The sequence below is a fragment of the Argentina silus genome (assembly GCF_951799395.1).
Source record: "Argentina silus genome assembly, chromosome: 5".
In the NCBI taxonomy this organism is placed as follows: Eukaryota; Metazoa; Chordata; class Actinopteri; order Argentiniformes; family Argentinidae; genus Argentina; species Argentina silus.
Window position 1 is genome coordinate 19,491,697 of NC_139659.1, and position 22,308 is coordinate 19,514,004.

The 22,308-nt window shown below is 41.3% G+C and overlaps 3 protein-coding genes across 4 annotated transcripts; 2 read left to right on the plus strand and 1 right to left on the minus strand.

Annotated features, from left to right (window-relative positions):
- The first annotated feature begins 210 nt into the window (after positions 1 to 210).
- Positions 211 to 8,633, plus strand: antxr2b (ANTXR cell adhesion molecule 2b). Its single transcript, XM_083670645.1, has 17 exons — positions 211 to 449; positions 715 to 786; positions 1,343 to 1,414; positions 1,564 to 1,645; positions 1,743 to 1,847; positions 1,959 to 2,027; positions 2,503 to 2,583; positions 2,675 to 2,735; positions 2,971 to 3,066; positions 3,685 to 3,754; positions 4,276 to 4,354; positions 4,483 to 4,578; positions 4,774 to 4,827; positions 5,004 to 5,099; positions 5,774 to 5,947; positions 6,082 to 6,162; positions 8,053 to 8,633. The coding sequence occupies exons 1-17, from the start codon at positions 322 to 324 to the stop codon at positions 8,089 to 8,091; spliced, it is 1,455 nt and encodes a 484-aa protein (XP_083526771.1). The 5' UTR covers positions 211 to 321; the 3' UTR covers positions 8,092 to 8,633.
- A 732-nt stretch (positions 8,634 to 9,365) lies between these two features.
- On the plus strand, positions 9,366 to 12,753 carry paqr3b (progestin and adipoQ receptor family member IIIb). The gene is made up of 7 exons (XM_083670646.1): positions 9,366 to 9,506; positions 9,861 to 10,098; positions 10,193 to 10,355; positions 10,755 to 10,910; positions 11,042 to 11,239; positions 11,640 to 11,730; positions 11,883 to 12,753. Exons 2-7 carry the CDS (start codon positions 9,911 to 9,913, stop codon positions 12,035 to 12,037), a joined length of 951 nt encoding a protein of 316 aa, XP_083526772.1. The 5' UTR covers positions 9,366 to 9,506; positions 9,861 to 9,910; the 3' UTR covers positions 12,038 to 12,753.
- Positions 12,754 to 13,963: 1,210 nt separating this feature from the next.
- anxa3b (annexin A3b) lies at positions 13,964 to 18,635 on the minus strand. Of its 2 annotated transcripts, none has more exons than XM_083669778.1 (14): positions 18,556 to 18,635; positions 18,046 to 18,087; positions 17,837 to 17,884; positions 17,658 to 17,745; positions 17,455 to 17,549; positions 17,235 to 17,348; positions 17,009 to 17,099; positions 16,842 to 16,921; positions 16,685 to 16,741; positions 16,401 to 16,494; positions 16,218 to 16,313; positions 16,030 to 16,088; positions 15,539 to 15,661; positions 13,964 to 14,636 (listed from the first exon to the last, which is right to left on the minus strand). In XM_083669778.1, exons 2-14 carry the CDS (start codon positions 18,058 to 18,060, stop codon positions 14,571 to 14,573), a joined length of 1,026 nt encoding a protein of 341 aa, XP_083525904.1. In that variant the 5' UTR covers positions 18,061 to 18,087; positions 18,556 to 18,635; the 3' UTR covers positions 13,964 to 14,570. The 2 variants fall into 2 exon arrangements, with proteins under 2 accessions (XP_083525904.1, XP_083525905.1); XM_083669779.1 differs by having other exon boundaries at positions 13,964 to 15,319.
- Positions 18,636 to 22,308: the final 3,673 nt, after the last annotated feature.

The window sequence follows — 22,308 nt, forward strand, 5'->3', positions numbered from 1 at the left end:
TTCGAAAGAGCGTGAGCGCATCTGTCCTGTCCAAGTCTTGCGCATGCTCTCTTCAGAAGGGATAGAAGTAGCAGGCTGAACATCTGCAGGCGATACGCCCCAAACGCTTTTATTCGCTCAGTTCACCACATTAATAGTAACCAACAAGTGTCGAGGACGCTTAGTTTCAAAGAAACACAACCGTAACATGTCATCGAATTGTCATGTTTTTCTTCTTCGTCGGAGACAGCCACTCTTGTTGTAGCAGGACGATGTAGCCAGTGGAACAGTAATATGCCATACCTCTTCTATTAAGAAAATAATATATTTCTTACCAATGCAATGATCATCATGGACAGGCAATGGACCGCAACGATTGTACTCCTGCTTACAGTTATAATAAATGCATTTTGTAAAAGCGAAGACGCCTCTTGCCATGGAGCTTTCGATATTTATTTCGTTTTAGATAGGTAAGTATAGCCTAAATGCAGCACTATTTAATATCCGATCATGCACAAATATTTTTGTGGACCTGTGAAGTGCTAATCTAAAAGGTATAACATAATTGTTCAGTCCTCTTAAATCTTTTTGTATTGAGTATGGGACTGTGTATGAGATTACCAAGAACATCTCAATGGTTGACTCCTACTACATTTTGATGTCTTTGGTCTTTTAGTCTGTCCAGTCCTTGTATGGGTTTGTTTAGCTTCAGGGAGTTTGCTCTGTGTTCCACAGGTCTGGGAGTGTGTCTGATAACTGGGGAGAGATCTATGGGTTTGTGGAGCAGCTAACCAATCGGTTTGTTAGGTAAGCAATGCTCTGTAGTCAAGGTCTGTATGAGGTTTACTGTCCAATGGGTAACTTTAGAATATGAATCATGTAAGAAGACAGTCTGTATGGCAGTATTGCTCATGGCTCTTTTAGTTAGCTTAAGTAATGATTTATCAAGGACATATTTACAAAGTGAAATCAATAATGGTCCGTTGTAGTACTGGGAAACTGGGACATCTTTTTCAAGCAGTGGACACTTGACAAACTGTTGGTCTACTAACCATTCTAAAATAACCAAGGGACACAGGCTGGGAATATTTTTAAACGTAATAGTGGAGTAAATTTATCTCCAAAAACACTCTGCACAGATGGCTGTGGTGGCGACCAGTCTAGATAAATTGTATGTTGGAGAAAAGGGTTAGCCCTCAAGTTTATAGGGAACCAAGCAACATTACACGACTACTGTAGAAGTACTGCTAGTGTGGTCATTTAGATACAAAAAGACAAAAAGATACAATTAGATACAAAAAATTGATTTTACTGGTACTACATTGTGTATTGGTGTTTCATTCCATCTCTGTTTTTCTTGTAGTCCAAGGATGAGAGTGTCCTACATAGTTTTCTCATCTAGAGCGGAGGTGATTCTGCCACTCACTGGAGACAGGTAGTGACATCACATCCCCTTTCTCACCAGAAACAACACCAAACTTCTCTCATACAGGCACGCTCTGTCTCTCTCATCGTACACAATTTCTTAGCTAACATACATACTACACACCCTATGTCAATCCATATTTTTTGTTTTACTTATAGGAATGAAATAGAGGAAGGCTTGAAACAGTTAAGCAAAATCAGACCCGCAGGTGAAACATACATGCATGAAGGCATGAAGGCGGTATGCATATTTGATTCATAACACAGAATAAAAACGTTTTGTAGTTGCATGCGTTGCTATTAATATGTTATTAATGTGATATCATCCACTCATGAAGGCCTCAGATCAGATGAAGGCCCAGGTCACAAGGTCATCAAGCATTATCATCGCCCTGACTGATGGGAAACTGGAGGTTTATCCGTATGAACTAACAGTACGGGAGGTAAGGCTGCATAGCTTCTATCGATGCAATGTGATAATCCAGGTCTGAGTAATACTTTATGGTGCAGTGCTGTTTTCCATTGACAATAAACCGTCGTTTGTTTTGCTGCAGGCTAACACTGCCAGGAGCTTTGGGGCTAATGTATACTGTGTTGGTGTGAAGGACTTTGATGAGAGGCAGGTAGGAGTTTTGAAAGTTTTTCTTTTGTAGTGCATTAATATTTATATCTGGTTTTACAGCATTCAGTATACAAACAGTATCCCTGAAATAATTTGTTGAATTTGTTTATCGAATAGTTGGCCTACAGTCAAAGTACCACTTTTAGCTTTACTCAAGGTTTATGGCTTTCTTAATAATACGATCTCAACTTTCCCACTGGATAAATAAGTACAACAGTATACATAACAGAATAATTCTAGTACAAGTGTATAATTTGATCCTCTATCCATCTCAGGGAACAGCAGATTGGACAGGAACGTCCTACGTAATTGCCTGATTTCTGTAGATTCTGCCAGCCTCGCTTCCTGCTCTTGTTTCATTACAGTAGATGAAAGCCTTGGAAACCAGACAAGTAAACATTGCAGAGGCAGAGATTGCTGAGTTGGTGAAGCACAGATAGTGTTGTGCTTCATCTTGTGCTTTTGTATACCTACAGCTTGATGACATTGCAGACAGCAAAGACCAAGTGTTCCCTGTGTTGGCTGGCTTTCATGCTCTGAAAACCATTGTGAATTCGGTGAGGTTAGAATGATCACATGGTACCCTATTATTTACAAAATGAATTTCAAGACAATTGTTGTATCAGTTTTATGATTCTATTTTCACAGATTTTGAAGCAATCCTGCACAGAAATATACAAAATAGAGCCATCTAGTATATGTGTGAATGGTATGTTGCAAAGCCTCAGTCTTTTGTCTATGTTGGTCCTGGTCAAATTTGATAAAAAATGTAACAGGAAAGTGGGCAGTCTTCTCGTGCTCTTGAGAAACGCCGTTGGCGTTGGGCTGCTTTATGGACTTTCACATTGATCAATTGTGATAAGTGAAGCATTGGATAATATTTTGATTTGTGCCCGAAAAGCATAAGAGCTATAACGTTTGATGTTCTATGAACGCTATTTCAGAATCCTTCAACATTGTCCTGAGAGGAAATGGGTTCACCCGAGGGAGGAGCACAGAGGGAGTGGTCTGCACTCTGACTGTCAACCAGAAGACTTACAGTTAGTAAACCCTCAGCTACAGCCACCACATTCTGCATTCTCATACGGGGGCACAGCTACATTCACCGTTCACCCCAGGGAGGCTGGTAGAGGCACACTTCAGAGGAAGGGCTCATTGTAATGCATGTAATGGAATGAGGAATGGTATGATACCAATCCTCATTCCATTCCACTCATGTTTGATACCATTCCTCATTCCATTCCATGATCGTAATGAACCCGTCCTCCGATTTCTACCTCCACCAGCCTCCGGTGATTCACTCATGTAGCCCACTGTCTATAACCACAGTCCTTTTTTGTAGTCCTTTTTTGTTGTCCTTTTTTGTAGTCCTTTTATAGCTTTGAACCCAACATCCACTCCAGTGTTTCATCATCTCCCACTTCATGACTTAGCCAGGCTGAAGGCATGGAACGAATGTCGAGTCTCCCTATTTGGCAAAAAAAACGGAGAACAGTCTGTGTCTTATTTAGTCCAATCAGAGAACAGAGGTCTCATTATGTAGCTGAGTGCATGGAGACTGTTATAGACTGTTATTGTGTCATTACTTTATAAAGAGCACACAGTGTCTCTTCACTAAGAGGGCCTGGAGCTCACACAGCTGTCTCTCCCCCCCCTAGATGAGACGCCCAGTGTGGTGCAGGATGGCTATCTGCTGTGTCCAGCCCCAGTGCTGCACGAGGTCGGACAGTAAGTGCTCCACTCAGCCCTCTCAGACTTCCTGTAGTGCATATATGGACTGTTGGCACTCAGTTGGCCACATCAAAGGAATGGCATGATGTTGAGTGGTTGGAGAACCCAGCTGATGCAGTTTAGCCGTATATATTCCAGTGTGGAAACCAGTCTGGTTTCTTTATGTAGTGTAGTGTGATCGAATTGGAAGAACCAGTGCAGAGTGGTGAGACATTCTGTGGCCAAAATACAATACACCTGGCAGAAGGTCATGAAAACAGAGTGTGTAAACGTAAGACTTTGTGACCTTCTGTTCTGTTTGCTATGGCACGGTGCCCTGGCATTTCAGTGCTATGTAGGGCGATACTCACACTACGTTTGACCTACTTAGTGGACCCACTTAGTATGTGTTTGTATCTCTCTGTCTCTGTTTCTCTCTGTCTCTCTCTCTCTCTCTCTCTCTCTCTCTCTCTCTCACCTCCACTCCACTCAGTTTTTTGTGTATTTGATTCGACTGTTTTTTTTCCTCCTCTCCATAGATCGATAGATGTGCTGATCAGCTTGAACAATGGTCAGTCCTATATATCAAGCCCGATCACCATATACGCCACAACATGTGTGAGTACCAACATTTTTTAGCAATCTGCCTCAATACACTGGCATCCAATATGGTCCACCCAAATCTGCTAAAGTCTAGTTTGGTGATTTAGCCTGTGGTCTACCTTGTTTCCCGTCCCCTGTTGCAGTCAGATGGGACAGTGGTGTTGGTTGTGGTCCTGGTTCTTCTCCTGCTGCTGGGACTGGTCCTGCTGTGGTGGTTCTGGCCTCTCTGCTGCACTATTGTGAGTGTTCCCTTCTCCGCCAAAACCAAGCACCTATTTTCCTTCCAACAGTAAGGCAGGGGGGAAAAAAGTATGAGTGAATCTGTGTCAGTTGATATGTTGGTTGTATAATGTTAGCATAGCCTTCGTTATTGTTAGCTTCTATTGGATTTGTCGTATGCTACTTCTTTTAACCTCCCTTATATTGTATTGCAGGTGATCAGGGACCCCCCTCCCTCTCGCTCCCCTCCTCCTCCTCCTCCAGCGCCGGTGAGTGGGATGCGGCTTAGCTGCTTTATGTATCTAATCTAGTCTAATGTCTAATGAACTGTAAAGAAAAAAGAGAAAAATAGAAAAGAAATAAACAGCTACATTTGATCAGTCAGATTCATTCATCTGTATCTTGGCTTAGTGCAGTGACTGATTCCCCTGCGTCTTCTCCACAGGAGCCAGAGGAGGATCTTCTGCCTAAGAGGAAATGGCCCATGGTGGACGCATCATATTATGGTGGAAGAGGACCAGGAGGGATCAAACGCATGGAGGTAGGCCTACAGTAGGTTTTACCTGTATGAGTATTGGAGATAGGCCTACAGTAGGTTATACCTGTATGAGTATTGAAGGTAGGCCTACAGTAGGTTATACCTGTATGAGTATTGGAGATAGGCCTACAGTAGGTTATACCTGTATGAGTATTGGAGATAGGCCTACAGTAGGTTATACCTGTATGAGTATTGGAGATAGGCCTACAGTAGGTTATACCTGTATGAGTATTGAAAGTAGGCATACAGTAGGTTATACCTGTATCAGTATTGGAGATAGGCCTACAGTAGGTTATACCTGTATGACTATTGGAGATAGGCCTACAGTAGGTTATACCTGTATGACTATTGGAGGTAGGCCTACCGTAGGTTATACCTGTATGACTATTGGAGGTAGGCCTACAGTAGGTTATACCTGTATGACTATTGGAGATAGGCCTACAGTAGGTTATACCTGTATGACTATTGGAGATAGGCCTACCGTAGGTTATACCTGTATATTGGAGTATTGGAGTAGTAATGGAGTATTGCCCCATTAGAGCATTCAGCCATCACTACAAGGGACTGCTTGATGTGTATTTTGAGAGTGGTGCTAAGAGACAGACTGTGTCATTTTACTGGGATGTTTTTTACTCAAAGGCAACCTCTCAACTGTTCCCTCATGGTAAACTGTGCAGGTTCGGTGGGGGGATAAAGGCTCAACAGAGGAAGGGGCACGGCTAGAGAAAGCTAAAAACGCTGTGGTCACAATGATAGAGGAGGCAGAAGAGCCTATTGTAAGGAAACCACCTCCAAGACCACCCCCTATCTACCAACACCAAGAGCAGTCCAAATGGTATACCCCCATCAAGGTGAGTCCCAATGGTACACTCTATATGACTAGTTTGATTGACAGTGGCTGTCAATAAAGTCCAGAAACAACAAAGAGTGAACTGTTTACCGTGTCTGATCCTCACAGTCATTCCTGTTTGCTGTATCTTTTTAGGGACGTTTTGATGCCCTGAGGGCCCTCCTCAGACAACAGTATGATCGAGTCGCTGTCATGAGACCAACAGGAGCAGACAGGGTAAGACACTCTCATGGTACTTTGTATCATTCCCAGAATCATTGATATTTACTATTAACTGTGACAATAGATTCCCTTTGTTAAGATGGATCATTACCTTTATGCTTAATAAAGAGGAAGCTATGATAATATCTGCCATTTAGCTGATGCTTTTATCCAAAGCAACTTACATTGCAGTGAGTGCATACATTTCAGTATATATGGTCCCATCAGGAATCAAACCCACAACCTAAGCGTTGTTAGCGCCATGCTCTACCAACTGAGCCACAGAGGACCACCGATGAAAATCCTATGAAATCCACTGATCTAACAGCACAGATGTGTTTTAGAGGAGTCCAACCTGTCTGAGTAAGAAAAACTCATCAGTAAAGACAAAGAAACAGAAGGAGAGAGAATGGCCGTATCAGCTTAGCAGTCTCTGTTGCTTGGTCAATCAGGCCTGGTAGCCACTAGCTCTACCACCTCATTAGTGCATCAAACAGACAGGCTCATCAGTGGCGAGGGAGAGAGAGGGAGAGAGAGGGAGAGAGAGGGAGAGAGAAGCTGACAGGTCAGTTACCATTCTGCCCACTAAGAGAGAAGGTGACAGCTTTAGCCATTAACTATGCCCCCCCCCCACCCACCCTCCCCCCACCTACCCCCATTCCCATATGGGATGGATGGAGGGTATTATAGTAAGTTAGGGGAGGGGGGGGGATTGGTGTACGGATGTCCGTGAGAGTGACCGCTGTGACCTCTTTCCCTATTAGCACCATTATGCTGTCTGAGGACTCTGGGCTGTCACAGCTCAGGACAGCACTAACGAGCAGGGAGGGAGGAAGGAGGGGAGGGGGGGGATGACCTCTGTCCTCCTAACCCCACTGTCTGTCACGCTATATGCTCATGTGAGGTCTTAATTAAGGGTCCACATTGTTTTTGCATTAGTGACCAGGGCGTCGATCAGCATCATGTTGATGTGATGCTGCTGTACTAAATGTGTTGTTCGTCTTTAAGACATTTTACGAATGTGCTGTATTGTCGATATACCGTAAGTCCTGAATTCTGGCATAGTTTTAAATTTACTGGTCAGTTTTTATGATCCTATTTTGAAATGTGTTTTACTCCAAAAACCTCCCTAAATATCTTTGACTTCAATAAGTCTCCATGGGACTACTACATAGGAAATGTCTTCATGGGAGCCTGTGATATCATATCTATAATTAGATATCTGCAATAACCAGGCTGTGTTTCCTGCTGGAAGGGGGGCTGGTACCTGCTCTCTAGTCTCTGACTGGGCTCTGGGTGTTCTTGACAGAATGGGAGTGGCTGTTCAGCCAATCATGCTCTCCTGCTTCGTTAGCTTGATTAGCTAATAGCGTTGTCATGACACTGCGCCGCTCCCCATCTTCTTACACATCACAGTCAAAGCCGGCTGCCTCCATTGAGTTCAATTATGATCAATTATCGTTAATGTCAACTCTACACTGTGTTGTCAAAGCAATTTCCATGATATGTCACGTACATTGCAAATCTAATAGGAGCGCTATCTCGTTTGTAAAAGACGTACCGTAATTTATCCGAGATCCATAAATCCATATACTGTATGGTGAGGTTGTAGTGGGTATACCAGCACTAAATTGAGGAGGGCTGGTTTGACATGGTTGGTTGTTGTAATGTTTAAACCAGTGGACAGCAGGTCTGGGCAGGCCACACTGTCTACGCAGAGGGAAAGCAGTGAGGCGTGAGCTATGTCATACAGTGTACTCTACCATTGTTCATGAGTAGGGAGGAGGGGGTGAGGAGGCATTACTGCAATTAAATCTATTCTAGTAGCCTAATTTTAAGGTCTACATGTAGAAATTAGATTCATTAGACTAACTGTATTTTGTTGTTGTTGTTTTTTTCTGTCAGGGGCGCTGTATCAATTTCACCCGAGTTCAGAGTAAGTAGATCACATGGTCTTCGAAATATGATGCTCTGGAGGGAACAGGATCCAGGAGACAGCGTGCCTTCAAAAACATTATCAATGTGCCTCTGATTGTACCGTCATGTCACTTTTTCTTGTTGTGTCAGTCATATTGTAATGCATGTTTATTCATAGATTAAGGAGGAAGATAACAGGGATATTGAGTGCCTTTTTGTGTCTTTCAGTGGCAATTAACATTTTTTGTGCCTACCAAGGATGAAGCCATACGATCATATTGTGATCTCTCTTTGTATTATGTTCACCTTTGAGGGCATCACACTTTTGATTTTGATGCAGTGCATTGATTGTGTCTTTGTTTATTTGATTTGTACATATTTAGAATTGCTTTAATGTAAGCTCTGTATACGTAACCATTGTTTCACATATTGTAAATAAAGATTTTTTTCAGAATTCTGGATGTGGAGAGATAATTGCATTAATACAACAAAGTGTTTCTCTTTCAAGGAAAGCTAGCAAGAGGGTTCTCCAAATGTCAGTATGTGGGACTTTCATATCTTCATATTTGTACAGGCTCTTTGAGTATTGTCAAAAAGCAAACAAATGAATGTGATATAGTAATCCCATGTTACATAATGCTTGTAATAAAACTCTTACTTTTGGGTGGCAAACAGAGCAGACTGTCAGATCCTCTCATTTTCTCAAGAAGATAATCACTATTTAAGAGGGGGAAATGTGTTTAGTAAATATGATGGCTATGACTCTATGCTTGACAATTTTTTTTAAATAATAATATATATATATATATATATATATATATATATATATATATATATATATATATATATATATATATATATATATAAATAAAATAAAATAAATAAATAATAATAATAATAATAATAATAATAATAATAATAATAATAATAATAATAATAATAATAATAATAATAATAATACATTGATCAACCAACATTGATAGAAAACTGTGTAGGGGGCATGGCCAGAGAGTGTCCAACTGTTTGTTTCCTTTTCAGCAGAATTCTATACATCATTGTTGTAATTATATGTAGTGTTATACTCACTGTCTGAGTCATGTATGTATTATGGACCTCTGAAAATATCGCTTTGCCTGGTTAGCTACTTCCCTCAATCCTGCTGTCTACTACTTATGAAATAAATGAAATCGTTTTTCATTCAGGCAGAATGAAGCCACAGAGGACCACAAAGTACAGAGAGAAGGTCCTTGACACGTTTTGTCGCGTGGCTATTGTGTAACGTCAGAAGGATGTTTTGTTAGATTAGCTTGCTGCCTGGCCTAGCCAGCTGCTTAGCATAGTTTAATGTCATTTAGATCTTCAGTTTGTAGGATCTGTAGCCAGCAAAGTAAGGACAAATGTGCAGGTGACGCCGCAAACCCATCGGTAGCATGCAACAAAAGGTAGTTCGCTGTCTGATCATCTTTGCGATGGAAACAGTCCTGCATCATGATAGTTAGCATGTCGGCTAAACTGTCAGGGAGGAGGATCCATTTGCATGGAGTCCAGTCATTATTTCAGCATGTTAACTTGCTCTTATTGATAGTAACAGCTGATAGAACTGGTCTGATTTATCGTTCGATCATATTGTGCTTTACAGCTGACTAATAGCTAGCTACCATGAGCGTTAGGAATAGCAAGCTGACCTCTCCTGCTCTCATTTTGACCTAGATAGCTGGCTGTATATAGCTTGCTGTTATCTAGTGATATGAAGTGAGTGCCTTGAATAACCTGCTTTGTGTCATTCCTCTTTTCAGCCTTAACCTGTGCCAGAACTGTAGAAGTCTGACATCTGAAGCGCTTAAAGATGGCTCCAAAGCTCCTCAAGAAGAGTACCCATTACATTGAACTAGGAAGTTATCAGTACTGGCCAGTGCTTCTTCCGAGGGGCATCCGCTTGTACACATATGAACAGATTCCATTATTTTTGAGAGAAAACCCCTTCATCACAGATGGATACAGAGCTCACCTGCCATCAACACTTTGTTTAAAAAGGTACGTAATCATCTGGGTAAAGTCAATGTACTGCATTAAAGCTGATAAGAGGGTTGTTTGTGAGCGTGTTGATTATTGTTCTCCACTCTTTTAGCATTTTCATGATGTCCAATGAGACTGTGAACATCTGGAGTCATTTGCTGGGGTTCCTCCTGTTCTTCTATCTGGGAGTGAATGACATGTTAACAGTCCTACCAGCTTCAGGAGCAAGCAGAGAAGATTACATCATCTACTTGATAGGACTTTTCTGCTTTCAGGTGTGTGTGTGTGTGTGTGTGTGTCTTTGGTTTGCTTTTGCTGACCTTTTTAGTTGGTCTACATGTCTTAGCTGCTTTCAGGAGTGATGCTACATGCTACTTCTTCAGGCTACATCTTAACAGTCCTTCCTAAGACCTCTTCACCCCCACTACCCTCCCTGTACAAGTTCTCTCCTGTTAATAAATAATTAAAATAATAATAATAAATAAATAAAAAATTGGCTTCTGGCATTACGACTGCCAATGGCCCCTGGTGTGAGCATTGATTACTTTGTCTTATGATGACTGCTGGATAGATTCACTTATTTAAACAAATGTATTTGTTGTAAGTTGCTTTGGATAAAGGCGTCTGCTAAATGTCATCAATGTAAAAATGTAAATGTACTTTTCTTTGTGTAGGTGTGCATGCTCTGCTCTGTGGGGTATCACCTGTTTTCCTGCCACCGCTCGGAGAAGACGTGTCGCCACTGGCTGGCGCTGGATTACGCTGGAATCTCCGTTGGCATCCTCGGCTGTTACGTTCCAGGGGTCTTCTATGCCTTCTACTGCAACATTGTATGACCAGTCTCACCATTTGTTCCATGTTGTGTATTTAAGTCAAGGTTTTGCTCAATTGATATTCACAAACTGACACTGAAATCAATCTTTCACTCTCACCTTCCTCTCTTTCCTTGCCTCTCTCTCAGTTCTGGAGACAGGTGTACCTGGTTACTGTTCTAGCACTGATATTGGCCGTGTTCTCGGTTCAGATCCACCCTCACTACCTCTCTAAGGAGTGGCACCACCTGCGCACTGCCATCTTCTGCTTCGTGGCTGGCTATGGCATCATCCCAGCCGTCCACTGGGTGTGGCTCAATGGGGGCTTTGGTACTGCCGTCGTCCAGGTGAGCCACCTGGATAATTTATAATTATTTAAAATTATTCTAATTTATAGTGTACATGCCCCATACCCATTTCACAGCCTCTAGCCTCATTGCCACTTAGCCTCGCACAGCCAACAAAATGTATTGTTTTATTGTTCTATTTTGTAAATTTGTTATTGCTATTTTGTTAATATTTGTCTATATATTGGGTTTTATTTTATATATAGTTTTTTATGTCCCATGCACCAACTTCACCAAGTCAATTTCCTGTATGTGCAAATATACTTGGTCAAATAAAAAGGATTCTGATTCTGAGCAATCTTCTAAGAGGCTGCAAGATGCCATGCACATGAGTCACGTGGTATTTTGCTGCTTTGTCATTGACATTAAGGGTTTTTCTGCCTGTGTGTTTTCTCTATAGTTGTTCCTCCCTCGTCTGATGGGGATGTATTTCATAGCTGGAGCTGCGTTCCTCTTTTACTTCACTAAAGTCCCGGAGCGCTACTTCCCAGGTGAGCCTTCATGTTCACGCTATGAGGCACATTCCTCAGACATCACTCTCTCCATCATCTTTTAAATGGCCAAATAGCCTGTTGCGATTTTAATACTTCCACTGCTTGGTGGATAAGATCTAATAACATTGGATGACCTTTGGCCTCCCCAGGGAAGCTGAACTACCTGGGTGCCAGCCACCAGGTGTGGCATGTGCTGGTGGTGTTTATGTTCTACTGGTGGCACCAGACAGCTGTGTACATCATGCGCTTCAGACACAGCCAGCCCTGCCCAGAGTTCAGTAGCAGCAGCAGCAGCAGCGCCTAGCTACTGTGGAGCCTCACAAACTGGAATCACAGGCCAGACCAGAGCCACACAACTGAGCAATGCAGACCAGACTAGTGTAAACAGCCAGTTAAGCAGACAAGACTATACACCAGAACTGTATCAGAATCAAACAGTTAAACCTCATTGTATCACAATACACTTGAATCTTGGGACTGTAAGGACATTTATTTAGATATAGTACATGGCATTATACATAAATCCAATGAAATGCTGAAGTAATGCTGGAAAGTATACTTGCCTTAATGTGTTAATCGATTGACAATTAATTTTCCCACTCAAATCGTGTGTGTGGGATGACCTGGATAGCCTAAGAAAAAAATACTGGAGCAATCTAGATCAATCAGTGTGATGATTTCTTTGGTCATGATGAGTATATATTTAACCGTGACAGAGATCGTATTTAAGCCTTGTGTGGAAACGTACAGTAGCTAAAACAGCTGTTTCCTTGAGCTGTTCTGCCTTTTTGTGTTACCTCAGTTTCATGTATGCCTTTTATTATGTTTACTGTGTTATATTACTGTCTTATTGTATCTGGTTGCAAATGTCTGCCTTTGGTTTGGTATTAAATGTTTGTTTTTAATTTTGGCATGATGGACCTTTACTTTGGAATGTTGGCACTGCCTAAAAGGGGCACATTATTTGAATGTATCTGTAATATGACATGTTTGATTATTCTAAATCAATAAAGAATGCCTAAAGAACATTTATATTGAATCTATGAATGAACAGAAAAGGGTTACAATTTTGCTCCAACTTTTACTTTTGGCATATAAGACATCCTTAAAGAGGATGAGAGGGAGAGCCTTAGTCTTATATGTGCCATCAAAAGGCTTACAAAGTTTAGTTTTGTCATATGAGGATGATATTAGTCTCTAATCTGAGTCTGACATAATCTTTGACCTGCCAGGGCCATGTGAGGGATTATCCACAGGCATTATTATTTTACTGCAGCCACTAATTCAACTGTTGTAATAACGGTTTTGACTTGTGAAATACTCCAACACACACAACAAATCAGCAGATTAGACAGTCCTGCCCAGGTAATGGCTAAAATCATCTCTCTCCCTGACGCTGTCTGTTGGCAAACACTGTACCATTAATGAACACCATTAGTATTAACCATGTAAATTGGCCCTGGACATAGAGAGAATCTGATGGTCTTTTGGAGTGCAAGTACACCTTGGCTATACTAGTACTACAGTATTTTTCCTATTGAATATGGAAGAACATTAATTATCCTTGAGTAGATGCAAAGCAAGAGTAATGCAGACCAAATCCAGATTGAGACAGGCCACTTCACTTAGCCCCAATTTGTGACTAGACGTACTTTTTACATTTGGATGTTGTTGACGTCACAAACTGGGGCGACTGCTTCACTCTGTTACCCCACAAAAAAACGGAGATTAGACAGCCGTGACTAGTCAAACACCAATCAGAACTCCTATCAGAGAATTGGGCTAAGCAACTTTCACTGGTTTCCACTAAGCACCTCTATCTACTGTTCCACACGTCAACTCCTCAGACAGATTCTCGATTGTTTTAGGGATTAGACTGAGATCAAGGCTTTGTATTAAAACAGGGATTCAATAATAACCACTTTCTCTGATGGGGAGGAACTGTCAGTCATCATGAGTAAATCCAAGGCAAGTCTCACAGACTTGTACACCACTGTACTGGTATAAACTAGTACTATCCAGTGCATGGGATAATGTTGTCATCGTCACAAGGGGAATGGGAACTATGCATTGCTGACTTTGTATTTCCATGCATTATTATTTGCAGGAATAATTACATTTTTAGTGGTTGATTTAGTGCATAGAATTACCCCAATGGTCAAGAGAATGCATAGGGCATGCCAGCCTTGTATATACAGTATAACAATATGGCAGGTATTGCACAATTGGCCAAAGAGAATACACCCTCCCTTTATCACGTCAGAGCACAGCACATCAAATCATTGATGCTTTACTGCCACCATGTGGCAGAGAGACTGCATGGCAGTCAATAATTAGTTTAAATGTTTTTTATTACTAAACATATCAAAACAGGTGAAACAAACAAACAACTCATGGTATAATAGTTCCACAAAGGACACACCTTTAAGCATAATTCTTTAATCAAACAAATTTTAAAAAAAATGGAGGCCAAAACATTTTCTCAAATGCCCTCCTGATTGGTACCTTCAATATTTTGTAGGTTAGTGATCGAAGTATGTTGTATGTAAATCACAGGTCTATAATGTAGATCTATGTATGAGGGAATTGTCAACAGGACACTGGCTACAGGTATCCTGGAATACTGGTACAGTATGTAGGCTGGCTGCAAACATGCACGACATGACGTTACACATTCCATTGTAAAACTGTGTGAAAATGTTTAAAGCCGTCTGTTATTGTGGACACTAAGTTGGTTAATGCCGCCTGCACAGTAGATAGTGCAGCATTCATTGTTACATACATTGTTAGTCTATGATCCTTCAGTGAGAGCATCCTCTTTGTTGAGCTGAGAGGGCTCATTGTGTGTCGTCCTCAGCACAGATCCTCAGCAGAGCTTTGCCATAGCTTCCAGAAGTGTCCGACTACAATTCAACACAGAAGGATGATACATTTCTTACATGGGCAGGCAGGCCATGATGAATGAAAATAGTCCCATCCTTTCAACAAGCATAATGTTCTTGCAGTTGAACAAAAAAACAACCAAAATTAAATTAAGGTATATGTTAATAATTTGACGGATCATGACTATTGGTTTTGAGACTGTTTAAAACATAGGCAATAAGGAGATATTTAATAACAATCAAAGCACTAATCAAGATTTCTGATCTAAGCCTAATACTTCAGGTTCTGTGAAATTGAAAGGGAAAGAGAGTGATACTGATTGCAGGGAGTCGAGTAAATTGTGTAAATAATACTGTAGCATGGTTTACATGCTAATACTCAATCAAAAATATATCTTTTTTTTTAAAAATGTTTATCTCAGAGTATAGATTGATAGCGATTTTGGAAGCAAAAGGCACAAATCAATTATGACCACAGCTCTGGGGACCACAAAAGTCAGATGATGCTGTATGTGTTGTTGAGTTTGCTGGGTAGCTCAGAGAGACGCATGTGGTCATAACTTGTCATATACATGACATAAGGTATGATGAGGATGTCAGTAGGAGGCAGAAGCAGGCTGGGGGGCAGATGCATGGGGGCGGTGTTAGTCATCTCCTCCACAGAGGCTCTTCAGGCAGTTGCCATAGCTACCAGACACGTCCGACTGGTGAGAGAAGTAGCCAGAAATTGCCCAAAATCGTCATATCAGGTCTGATTTGCATAAAATCACATTCAGTCCCAGATTGCACCGATTGTCTGATCAAATAATAATTCAAAGGATAGAGAAGTAGGGTTGAAAGAAATGAATCCCAAACATCGGCAATTCAATGTAATTCATAGAAATTAGCGTGAAGCTAACAATTTCATTGGTCACTACACTCACCTCAATGGTAGAGTAAAGAGAATAGCCAAACAGCTTTCTGAACTCTGCCCTGATGTCCAGCATGTCAATCTCCGAGCGGCTGACCATTATCCTGGTCAGAGTGGACTCAGTGGTCCCCATGCCCTGAACAAAACCAGTAAAACCACTGGATTAACATTCCCTTCTCCACCAGTGGAACCCAATGGATATGCAGGCCATGCTGCCATATTTAACATATAAACAGTTTCCCTGCAAATAACAAGCACACACACCAACACACACAAGATACTACACTGCTGGGGTGCTTAGTGGCATAGCACACTAATGCGCATACCATATAATAGCAAGGTTCCTGGTTTGATTCTGACCCTCGACACGTCTTGCATGTCATCCCTCCTCTCTCTCCCATCCTTCCTGTCAATCTCTACTGTCTCTATCCCAATAAAGCAGAAATGCCCTAAAAACATATATATATATATATATAAAATAAAAATAAATACTACACTGCTCACCTTCATGCTTTTGTACAGCCTCTCAGCCATGTAGGCAGGAACACTCTTTACACATTTCACTGGATAGACAGACAAGTAGTTTAGGATTTGCAGAGTAGTACATGGAATGTGTCCTCTGAAAATGACATTTTTGAGAGCAAAAAGTAACACAAGTTATATGTTGTGTGAAGTGTATGAGTCCCTCTTACCAATGGCCACCAGCAGGTCCTCTAGAGTTCCTGTCATCTCACTCTCAATGCTCTCCTGTAGGGTCTTCTTGCTCAGGGCCTTGTACTCTACCAGCACTACAGGGAGATTAGCTGATTAGCCCACAGTACGTCTTTACTGTAGGCAGTGACGGTTACAGTCAGTGTTAAAGAAAGGCTACTAACTCTGTCTCAGCTGAGGCACGCTCCTGTGACACAGGATGTCGATGAATTTGCTTTCATCTGTCCCCCACTTCTTCTCTCCTGCCTCATACAGGGCCTAGAGGGGGGGGGGGGGGGAGAGAGAGAGAGAGAGAGAGAGAGAGAGAGAGAGAGAGAGAGAGAGAGAGAGAGAGAGAGAGAGAGAGAGAGAGAGAATACTTTGACAAGGGCTATGCCTCACACTGAAATACTATTGGTTAGGGTTAGGGTTACCTGGTTGTGAAAGTGTGTAACCATGCTCACTGTACCTTAGCGTCTGCTTTGGCTTTGGCCGTGTCCACATTCGTAGTCTCATCTCTCTTTCCCTTCAATGACAGACACAGAACTGAAAAGCTGAACATTTCCTCTCCAAAATGTAAAACAAAGAAGTTAAACCTATCCAACAGCCCCACCTCTATGACTTACCTCAGCCAAGATGAGTAGTGATTTGGCATAGTCCCCAGATACTTCTGACTTGAGGTCATGTATCAGCAATCTTCCAGTTTCTGTAATCAAATGCAATATCTTATAAACAATGCATTCGCCAATAATACGATAATTACATTGTTATAAATAAGGAAGAGGATACTAACCAGCTAAATATGCATCAGACAAAGCCTTGATTTGGTGGTTGGATCTTGAGGCAAATATCTCTATCAAAGTGCTATCGGTGGTCCCAGCTCCCTGAGGGAAAGGACAGACAAATAAATGAAAACATAAGGTAAACTTAAGGTAACAAATACCTTTAACTTAGTTTCAACACTTCAACTTCCATAAAAGCAGATGATGGATAAACTAGTACAGAGGGGCGTCCCTTACTTTAGTGGCTGCGATGACCTCATGACAGTCATAGACAGCAGTAGGGGTGACCAGTGCCACTAACAAGTCCTCAAAATCACCCTGCGTGTCCCCTTCCAGGTCATCAACTAACGTCTGGAAGACAAAGTAGAGGGGTCGTCAACATGGGACAGAGTTGAACAATACTGAACTTCTCCATCTATCACACTATTGCCGAGCGAGCAGGAATAGTTTGGTTTACCCTCCCTGTAGTTTCATGGTAGGCTTTACAGATGAGCTGACGCTGGGCGTTGCTCCTCTGGGTTAGAATATCAACCAAGGTACTCTCAGTGGTACCTAAGACCATAAACACGTACATGAGGATGTTAACATCTACACAGTGGTCCATTCTTCGTCAGTATGTGAGGATCTTTGCCTTTGAGTAAAGTGGACTGACTTTCGTACCAATGCCCTCAATTGCCGTCTTTAGAGCAGTAGCATCTTCTGCTGCTTTGAAGCCTGCTTTTTCTTTAATGGTTCCCCGGGCAGTGGACTGAAAAGTGAGAAAAAGATGACAGTCTTATAACAGCTGATGAATGCCCATGACTACTACAATGACGCTCAATTTTATAACATCGCCTTACCGTTACTGTTAAAGAGGATGGTGAATCAAGAAGGAGGTCCAGGTCATCCTGAAAAGAAAATGTATACCTTCAAAGAATCATCTTTGACAAACTACTACACCAACAGTCAGAGCCATGAAGGATGTGATGTGATACATGTAAATAGTAAGGCCTATGATCTAAAACAAATGGCCCAAGTAAGATTATTGATTTTCATTCTTATTACTTACCCATACAGAAGCCATGGCAGCAGTGTGGGTAGTCTAATGAAACTGAAAAGAGGAGGATACATTTTACAACTCATGTATTCTTATGTCATCTTTGATTAATCATCTGAAAGTCACCTCAAGGTCTAAATGGAGCCAAGAGTTTGGGTGTGTACACTGGGTGGCCAGGCCACTGTTATAAAGTATCTGTACATTTTCAACGTGTCCACATACTGTTGTAGATAAGGTGGAAATTAAACACAGATCAATCGTGTTATTGTAGGCCTACGCGGATTTATAACATCTTCGTTTGATTTCGTTGTTTGTGTGAGGATACAATCGGTTTCACGTGGCAAGAAAAGTGATCTAATTCCTGTAAATGGTCGAGATAAACGCACACTCATCCCACTGGAGAGATGTTGTAGTTTTACTAAGATGTAGGACAATACAATTTGACATACTTCACTGTACCCTCTTAATGTGTAAGCGTTATACTAATAATTTACATTATACGTTTTTTTTTTATCGCCTTACCTGAGCAAGAGTTTTCTGTAGTTTTCAGTACGCCACACCAGTAACAGTTTCACAACAGTGACGGGCAGAGACTACGCCCATCGACAGGGGGAAAGGAAGTCAGCAGAAATATTTCCCACCCGAATTCCTCCTCATTCTTTGAGCGGTTAGTTCAATCTGCAGATGTATGAATGAGGACCAAAGATAATTTGCAAGTCACAGCAATGTAATCATGGTGCATACTACTCGCTCGTTTGTCTGTTAATACGGGAGCAGCATTTGCAGTGTCGTTTATACTTAGGCTACATCATTATTTTACATGTATACATCATGAAGTCTCATGGTCATTATAGTCATGGATGTTTTCAAATGAAAATGTAAGAGAATCGTGAATGTAGACTGTATAAATTGCTGTGGTCTGACTGATCTCCCAACACTGATCTCGCAACACTCCCTCTTACGGAATCTGACTCACACATTCAAGTTAATGAGTCCACAATTGTATTTACACAGAGCCCTGCCCTGCTCGCACCCCCTATCAAAAACAATATTGGTGCTCATAAAGGCCAGTATCTCAAACCAAAATCCCTATCTTTGTATATACAGTGCTCTCCATAAGTATTGGAAAGAGGAAGCATTTTGTCTTCTTTTAGCTATATACTCCAACAGTTTGGATTTGAAATCAAACAATTACTATGATGGTAAAGCAGAGATTCTCAGCTTTAATTCAGTGTTTTCTTTTTTTCAGACTGGTTTCACCATTTAGAAATTACAACCCGTGTATGCACAGTCCCCCTATTTCAGGGCACCAAAAGCATAGGAAAATTGGCTTGACAGGTTGGCTTGATCTGGTTTGTCAGGTGTGTTCCGTCACATAATTTGCGCAGGCATAAGAGAGCTGTCAATGTTTAGTATTGATTCTAGGCCTTGCATTTGCCTTTGGAGTCTGCTATTGGTGTCTGCTATCAACATGAGGACTAAAAAGATGTCAATGAAAGTCAAGAAATCCATTATGAGGCTAGTCAATCTTCAGATTTAAATCCGATTGAACATGCATTTTATTTCCTGATGATAATATTTTAGGCAAAAAGACCTCAAAACAAACAACTGAAGATTGCTGCACTACAGGCCTGGCAGAGCATCACCAAAGAATATACCCAGCGTCTGGTGGGGTCAATAGGTTGCAGACTTCAGGCAGTTATTGCATGCAAAGGATTGTCGACCAAATACTAGACACCAGTACCTTATTTGGACATGAAAAAGGGGAAGTATGTATGAAAAATGTTGTACTTTCTAAATGGTAAACCCACCATTTTTTTTTTCTCTGAAAAAACCCCCCCATTGGATTAAAACTGAGAATATCTACTTTGATCCCATAGTAATTGTTTGATTTCAAATCCAAACTGTTGGAGTATAGAGCTAAAAGAAGACAAAATGCTTCCCCTTTCCAATACTTGGAGGGCACTGTATATGAGGGAGAAGACACAACATAGTAATTACACACAGCCGTACCTTGAATAAGATCTTGAGTCAAGCCATAAAACCATTATGTCTAATGGTGTAAGGGTTATGGAGTCAACTCCATCTCCTCCATAGCAGCTTTATGGTTCCCTTCTCCTGTCCTCCTCATTTCAAGCTACCTTGGGCAATATCTACTGTTTACTTGAGGTATATTGTTCTCGTATTGTATGACTCATAAGGAAGGTATCAAACAATACCATTCACATTTTCTTAATATTCATGAAAAAATATTACATCTGTGCGTCAAAACAAGTCATACAACCGATTTTAAATGACCATGAAAATACATATTTTAAATGTACTTATAATTATTTTCTCTGTAAAACAGTGGTTTGGAGAAACCCTCTCATACAACGCCTGACGGCAACCAGGTGTTGTAAACGTTTGAGAATGAAAAAATATGTACGTAATTATCATGCAAATATCTACCTTATTTACAAGACTTAACGGATTGATGATATGTGTAACTAGTCAGTCCCCAGAGTGTCTGCACTTCTGTGTTCTCATATTAGCTGGACAGATAATAACTCTCTTCTTGTCTCTGTTCTCTAATGTAAAAGACATAATGCTCACTAATGCAATATTTTCTACTTACCGCTAATGGTCTTGTGGCAATCAGACAGAGCGAGAGACATCTTCAGTCTAGACATACTGTGGAACCCTCCATCAACTTCTCACAGGATTTCCATAATCTCCGCAGAGGTGACCTCTGAACTCTCCATGTCACATTCCTCCCTCTGGTTCTTACAGCAGAGAGAACACAGGAGCACGACGCAGACGAGCAGATAGACAGCCACCACCAGCCACACCACCACCCCAAACAGCATGTAGGACAATAGGGGACCATCCATCACCCTCAGCTGCCCACAGATGTGAAGAGGAGTAGGCCAGGGAGAGAGGATGAGAGCCTCCCTTCTCTTTACATCAGGAAGGGGACCAAGGGACATACCTTGTATGTATGTGTGTGTGTGTGTGTGTGTGTGTGTGTGTGTGTGTGTGTCACAAAAGGTACAGATGGAGGTGTCCAATTGTTTGCCTTCTGTATACGGGACTGTCTCTGAGGCAGGCTGCTAAGGAACAGATGAAAGTAATGAAACCATTATCTCTAGGCAAACAGAGAACACATTATTCTGTGCTCCTAGTATAGCTCATCTACCGATTGGTTCATATGTATGTGTACATAATGACCCTGTGGTTATCTTTTCGGCCTGTTCTACGTCAAGTAAATACACAAAAGTCACATTATTGCATAAGACAGTATGTGTGTGACCAGCAGCAAAAGGTTTAGGTAAACACACACATGCAATCTCACATAGTTCCTTTTAATCTCAGATCTTCAATGATACTCCAGTTGCCTTTGGCTTTGTCTCATTGTGTTCTTCTCACCTCAGATTAAAGACTGGAGAACCATCTTTACAGTAGGTAAAGAAAAAAGAAAAATATGGATAATCTGAAATCCACCAAAAAGCATTCTCTCCTAAAATACCCTCTATTCTGCAAACCTTGGATAGTAGGCACCTAGGCACGCATCCTACTGAGTGAGGTCCTCTGATGTGAGACCAACAGTCTCTGTCTCCCTCTACTGGCTAAATGTGCATGAAAATAACTGCACCTATTTCCTCCATGTAAAGGCAGAACATTCATATCACAGACAATATCTTACCTTCAAAGATTGATCATTTATGAACCCAACTGATGATGACATGTGGAGTAAGGATTGAGGGACAGTTCAACCAGAGAAGAGGATATTGAGAATGGAATGCCCTCTCGATACCCAGTTTTCACCACTACGCCGCCAACACTCATGTAGATTCACTCAAAAGGTGTTTTCTTCTTGTGGAGTGTTGTGCATTTTTTGCTCCTGTTTTTTAAGGACACTATTTGTCTATATTCTAATCTTCACAGCAGATCTGCACACTTGTATTGAGGGGTATTGAGAGGGTGAGGGAAGGATTGCTCTGAGCCAGAACAAGGCTTTCATCGCTGATGACTCCAGAACACTGTGGTTTGGGTGAGTATTCCATCAAAGAGGTCTCTCAGTACAGCTGAAGGAGCTTTGGGAGCCAGGCTGCCAGGAGTTCATGCGTAAAGACTCACGTCCATTGTGCCTAATCACTCGCAGACAAGCAGAAAAGGCCTAATTCCCTAACTTTTATAACAATAACAGGACAACAATAAAAATCAGTAGTCATATTTTACTGGATTCAGCAGCAACAATGCCAAAACTTAATGTTGACTTTGTAATTAGATACC